At 39.7% G+C, this 7,180-nt stretch overlaps 1 protein-coding gene across 3 annotated transcripts in view; it reads left to right on the forward strand.

Moving 5' to 3' along the window:
- The window catches only part of btn2a2.L (butyrophilin subfamily 2 member A2 L homeolog), a 93,870-nt gene extending 90,578 nt beyond the window's left edge, over positions 1 to 3,292 (forward strand). For 2 of the 3 annotated variants that reach the window (XM_041565188.1, XM_041565187.1), the window contains exons 9-11: positions 251 to 271; positions 2,129 to 2,149; positions 2,616 to 3,292. In XM_041565188.1, the coding sequence (XP_041421122.1) occupies positions 251 to 271; positions 2,129 to 2,149; positions 2,616 to 2,620 (47 nt within the window). In that variant the 3' untranslated portion in view covers positions 2,621 to 3,292. 3 annotated transcript variants of the gene reach the window in all.
- The last annotated feature ends 3,888 nt before the right edge of the window (positions 3,293 to 7,180 follow it).

The raw sequence follows: 7,180 nt of genomic DNA on the forward strand, positions 1-7,180 counted from the left end.
ATGTTGTTAACTAACCCTCTTAGATACTGGTTTTATTTATATTTTTATATGATCACATATCAAATTGAGATCAGATTCTAGCAACTTCAGTGCAGATTTTCATTCAAATAATTGAGATTTTTTTTCATTTAATAAAAAAAAGTCTTAAAAACTCCCCTTGAGCTATATTAAAGGACTTGATTGTTTTAGTTTTAGTTTTGTGACTTTACACATTTAATTGAATAAATTTGTATTTTTTTCTTATTCTCAGAGGATGTTTGGAACCGACTGGGTAAGTGAAGAGATTTGTTTGCACAAACTATAAACCCATTGGGCTGTAAATATCAACTTCACATTTTATTAGAATAATTATTAATAATTTTCCCAGTGTCCTGCTGGCCCAGTCCAACCCTGCTACTGGATAATCAATCAAGACTAATACAATTAAAGGGTAATCTTGATTAAAGACTACCCTTTGAAGCAGTGAGCTTGTACAGATAGAAACAATAGTTTTACTATAGGAAGTAAAGGCACCAGTTACCTAATTGGTAGGATGGATATTTTATGGCACATGCTCATACTCAATGGGTTTCTCAGAACTGGGACACTCATTAGTGGGCTTGATCTGGAATACAAGACATACACATAGGGGCCCATTTACTTAGCTTGAGTGAAGGAATAGAATAAAAAAAAACTTCGAATTTCAAATGTTTTTTTTGGCTACTTCAACCATCAGATTGGCTACTTCGACCTTTGACTACGACTTCGAAACAAACTAAAAATCGTTTGAATATTCGACCATTCGAAAGTCGTAGAACTGTCTCTTTAAAAAAAACTTCGACCCCGTACTTCGCCACCTAAAACCTACCGAGGTGCAATGTTAGTCTATTGGGGAAGGGCCCCATAGGCTTTCTAACAATTTTTTGGTCGAAGAAAAATCGTTCGACCGATGCATTAAAATCCTTTGAATTGAACGATTCGAAGGATTTAATCATTCGATCGAACTATTTGCGGCAAATCCTTTGACTTCGATATTCGAAGTCGAAGGATTTACATTCGGCAGTCGAATATCGAGGATTAATTAACCCTCGATATTCGACCCTAGGTAAATCTGCCCCATATTGTATATTAAGTAAACAGTGCCAGACAAAAAATGAAATGCACCCAATGGACACTCACTCCTTAGTGACGCCCACAATAAGCCCCTCCCTTGCTGATGTTTGGTATTATAGAAGATCTGCAATTTGAGGGAGGCAGGTAGAATAGGCACATGGTACATCTCTGGCCAAAAAAAAATCACTGGGTGGAATATCATATATATTATATAGGAAATAGGGAGAACTGGAAATAGAAGTTATGGCCATTATCTTCCTGTATATACTCGTGCATTTATATATATGTATACTGTATATATATATATTTATGTGTGTGTGTGTATATGCGCATACACACACACACACACATATACACACACACACACATATATACACATAAACACACACATATACACACACACACACATAAACACACACATACACACACACACATATATACACATAAACACACACATATACACACACACACACATAAACACACACATATACACACACACATAAACACACACATATACACACACACACACATACACACACACATATACACACACACACACATATACACACATAAACACACATATACACACACACACATACAGTATACACACACACATATACACATACACACATACAGTATACACACACACATATACACATACACACACACACACACACACACACACACACACACACACATATACACACACATATACACACACACACACACACACATATACACACACATATACACATACACACACACACACACACACACATATACACACATAAACACACATATACACACACACACACACACATATATACACATAAACACACACACACATATATATACACACACATATACACACACACACATATACACACACACACACACACACATATACACACATATACACACATACATATACACACACACACACACACATATATATACACACACACACACACACATATATATACACACACACATATATACACCCACAAACTTGACTGTTTCTTTTTTTCCTTTCCAGAGAACAAACTGGACAGACTGAGTAAGTGTTCGGGTCATTGTTATAGTCAATATTTGGGTCACTCAATAAGGAAATGTTCTGCCCAATGGTTCTGTCTGTTATTGGGGTGAAAAAGAAAATGGCAACTCTGTTCCCCCAACTCCAGCCCTGTGTTACCCTAATACCACCCGGTACCACCTCTCATTAAACATCCAGGGATAGAAATAAACACACAGAACAAATACTGGGGCTGGTGGGGGAGGGGACAATAGTATTGAAACAAACAGAATCGGGGAGCCCACTGGGCCCTCCACACTTGTCACTTGTATCATGGAGTAAAATGAAATGATTTATTGTTCTCTTGGTTACTGTCTCCCCTGGGAACATTTGGGGCATGTGCTATTGCTGGGGATTCTGGGCTACAGTTCTACAGTCTAATGTGTATTTGTAAAGGGGAATAATTTGCTTCCTCTTGTCGATAACTGGACTGTGTTTCTTCTGTCATTAGATTGAGCCAACGGAGGAAAGAACAACGAGCACAAGAGACTTGATTGGTTTATGCAGAGCCCCCTGTTGGAAAATATTGAGGAATGATCATTAATGTCCCATGGGTTGTTTCAGGGTTCCTGCACTCTATACATTAGACCAACATGGCAGCTCCCAGCAACTTGCACCAGAAATGACTTACTATGAGAAGCACTGGGTTGTTATAAATGTTCTGATTAACTGAAGCCTCGTTACTGATCAGGTTCACGAGCAGCACCGCCTTGTTGGGGTTTCTAACCTGTGTAACAGAACCAGCCCCCCTACATTCCTGAATAATCAGAACAAACCCCAGTTGAAAAACCACGGCTCAGCGTTCCATACTAATTGAATGAATGGGACAGAAAGATAAAGGTGAAACAGAAGAGCATTTGGGGGCTCTAGTGCACCAGGGCTGGGGGAATCCTTTTTACAAATACCTGGAGCCTTTAATGAATAGAAAACCCAGAGTTGGTTCTGTTGGGTCACTGCCCTATTGTGGCCTATTCACTGACATCATGATTGAGTCTGTTTGTGCTTATTTAGGGGATGTCTGTCATTTGTATTATATTTGTCTGATTTAATGTAAAACTGTCACTTTCTGTTGTGTATGAGCAGCTGACAAGCCTTAAACTGTCATTAAACCACTGTCCAGACCCACAACTGCCAGGGCCTATTAATCCTATGGGTTTTACTTGTGTTTGTGTCTGTGTTTCACATGGGGTCACTGTTACTCCACCTCTTCAATATACCAGGGATTCTTTTCTGTTCCCTGGGTGCAAGAGCGCGACCCTTAAAATGCAAGTCAACCCCATATAACATAAAACATAATTCTAAGCAACTTTCCAATATACATTGATTACAATGTTCAGTGGTTTTATTTAAAACAATTACTATTTGCTACAGCATTTGCTAAACTACTGGTTGTTACTGTTTAAACAGTGTCGCATATGTCTTAGTTCCCCAGCAGCAAAGACAAGTCTGTTAATCAGATGTCTTACATTGTATCAACAGTCTCAACCACCAGTGCAGAGAATAGAAAGGACAGACAAACACTACTTTCAATAGCAATACATATACAAATAACTTGAAAACCATAGAAAATTGTAATTAATGCAAAGTTGCTTAAAATTGTATTTTTTGTATTTCTGGGGTTGACATTCCATTTAATGCTCAGCTAGAGAGTATTTGCTCCGGCACAGAATCAAGAGGCATAAGAGCTGCAGACAAACCCTCCACACCCCGTCCTGTCTGAATGTTGCACAAGTTATGGGAACAGATAAGGTGGGGGAGAGGGGGCCTCCCTCTGCTGCTTCTCTTGGATAAGGGTAAGGCCACACTGGGCGTTTTGGGGAGATTTGGTTGCCTGGACAGTGGGGGGGGGGCAGTAGATCTATTTGGATTTTGCCAAAGCGTTTGATACTGTGCCCCACAAACGACTGCTTTCTAAACTAAGGTCTGTTGGGCTTAATGAAGTCGTTTGCACATGGATAGGAAACTGGCTACAGGATCGGGTATAGAGGGTGGTTGTTAATGGGACATTCTCTACTTGGAGTAAGGTTCTTAGTGGGGTCCCCCAGGGCTCAGTATTGGGTCCACTTTTATTTAACTTGTTCATTAATGACTTAGGGGAGGGTGTTGTAAGTAATGTATCAGTGTTTGCAGATGAGACAAAACTATCAGCCCAATTAATTCCATCCAGGATGTGGCACTTGCAACAGGATCTTGACTAACTGGCAATCTGGGCAGCTAAGTGGCAAATGAGATTCAATGTTGATAAATGTAAAGTCCTGCACCTGGGATGTAACAATATCCACTTATACCCTTAATGGGACTGCACTAGGCAAATCCATAATGGAGACGGAGCTTGGAGTCCTTGTAGATAATAAACTTGTCTGTAGCAAGTAATGCCAGTCAGCAGCATCAAGGGCAAATAAGGTCTTGACTTGTATTAAATGGGGCAGAGAGTCACGGGAGGAGGGGGTCCCACTGTATAGAGCACTGGTAAGGCCCCATCTAGAATATGCCCTACAGTTTTGGTCTCCATCACTCAAACAGGACATTATTGTATTAGAGAGGGGACAGAGAAGGGCAACTAAGCTGGTAAAGGGAAAATCTTAGCTATGAGGAAAGACTGGCCAAATTGGGGATGTTCACTCTGGAGAAGAGGCGCTTAAGGGGTGATATGATAACTATGTATAAATATATAAGGGGATCATATAATAATCTCTCTTATGATTTATTTGCCAGTAGGTCTTTCCAGCTGACACAAGGTCACCCATTCCGATTAGAAGAAAAGAGGTTCCGCCTAAATATTGAGAAGGGGATTGTTACAGTGAGAGCTGTGAAGATGTGGAATTGTCTCCCTGAATCAGTGGTACAGGCTGATACATTAGATAGGTACAAGGAAGGGTCGGATGCTTTATTCACCAGTAGCTCCTCCCAGCAGACAGGAGAGAGCCAATGAGATTAGAGGAGGGAAAGGGGTGTTACAGGGAGAGCTGGGAAGTGAATCAGGGGTACAGGCTGATACATTAGATAGGTACAAGGAAGGGTCGGATGCTTTATTCACCAGTAGCTCCTCCCAGCAGACAGGAGGGAGCCAATGAGATTAGAGGAGGGAAAGGGGTGTTACAGGGAGAGCTGGGAAGTGAATCAGGGGTACAGGCTGATACATTAGATAGGTACAAGGAAGGGTCGGATGCTTTATTCACCAGTAGCTCCTCCCAGCAGACAGGAGGGAGCCAATGAGATTAGAGGAGGGAAAGGGGTGTTACAGGGAGAGCTGGGAAGTGAATCAGGGGTACAGGCTGATACATTAGATAGGTACAAGGAAGGGTCGGATGCTTTATTCACCAGTAGCTCCTCCCAGCAGACAGGAGGGAGCCAATGAGATTAGAGGAGGGAAAGGGATGTTACAGGGAGAGCTGGGAAGTGAATCAGGGGTACAGGCTGATACATTAGATAGGTATAAGAAGGGGTTGGATGGTGTTTAGCAAGTGAGGGAATACAGGGATATGGGAGAGAGCTCATAGTACAAGTTGATCCAGGGACTGGTCCCATTACATGTTGGAGTCAGGAAGGAATTTTTCCACCTCTGAGGCAAATTGGAGAGACTTCAGATGGGTTTTTTTTGCTTCCTCTGGATCAACTGGCAGTTAGAAAGGTTAATGGACTTGTGTCTTTTTTCAACCTAACTTACTATGTTACTATGTATTGTGTCTGTTATGCAAAATAGATTATACATCTACAACTGTCTCACACTTATGCCTATACTGACTCACTGTGTTGCTGATGAAATGTCTGATTGGTTGGAGACCAATATACTGTATGAAGGACTAGCTGCAGTAGAGACCCAGCATGTCTTTAAATTGGCAATAATAAGAAGTGTCTCAATGGCTGTATTTAGATTCAGTTCAGTTGTGGGTACCAGACCTCAGTCAGTCAGTCCCCTTTTTGTAATATACCATAAAGGCACCCAATGACCAGTGAGGGCAGTGCATTGATGGTCAAAGGAATTGTGTCAATGAGGTGAGTTGAAAAACTTACATGAGATGGTGGCTCCCCACAGGTTACTAGGGCTGCTAAAAGACGGACCTGGTCCCTTTAAGAGCCGAATTTCTGGTTTTCTTCTGTCCAACATATTATTGAGGTTTTACAATAAACATGTAAGGTTTTCAGTCATAGGAGTAAGAACAAATGTCTCAAATAGCAACGCTGCCCTCAAAGTGAGTACAAAGTAAATGAAAATTATACATAAAATTAACAAATGAACCAAACCGTCAGGTTAACTTAATAAACTAAATTAAACCAAGTTAAGCCCAGAAAATTAAAAAAATTAAACACGGTTTCCTAAAGAAACACTACATTGGCTGGATTAAGTAAGAAATGTCAAAAATATCTGTTTAAATTTGAAGCATTTTAAAAATATTATCCTTATTGGTGGAGTCAATAATATCAAAATAAAGTGACCATGTCTTTTTAAACAACAATTAGAATTTTGCATGTTTTTACTTGAAAAGCTTCTTCCCAGTTCAATTGATTAAAGTAACAAAATTATATCAGTTACTGACGCACAATCTTTTTTAACCAGTTACAAAATAAAGCTCTTTAGGAGGCAGCCATAAATAAAAACATCAATTTGTTGATTAGGGGGCTAGAAAACAACTATTATTAATATGCAATAAAGCAAAACTTGGAGATACAGTAGCCTGACACTTTTTTAGCTTAAAATTCACTTTCCACCTCTTTCCAGGATTCTTTCTTAGAACAGGACCAGAAATAATGAAATAGAAATGGTTCTATTAAAATCACAGAGAACATTCTTCCAATGACAATGTAATATTTCTACAATATCAGAATTGGGTTGTTGAAACATTTCTATTTCTGGACTGGTCAAATTAAAAGTTCTAAAACCAAATCTTTCAATGCTCCTAAATGAATTGATGATTTCAACTTGGAGAGAACTTAGGTTTTTTGTTATTCCAGATAAAGTTTAGCAAAGCTGAATCAAGTTTCTTAACATCCAAGTGTCTGATAAGCCGAGGCAAG

The sequence above is a fragment of the Xenopus laevis genome, chromosome 6L, assembly GCF_017654675.1.
Source record: "Xenopus laevis strain J_2021 chromosome 6L, Xenopus_laevis_v10.1, whole genome shotgun sequence".
NCBI lineage: Eukaryota > Metazoa > Chordata > Amphibia > Anura > Pipidae > Xenopus > Xenopus laevis.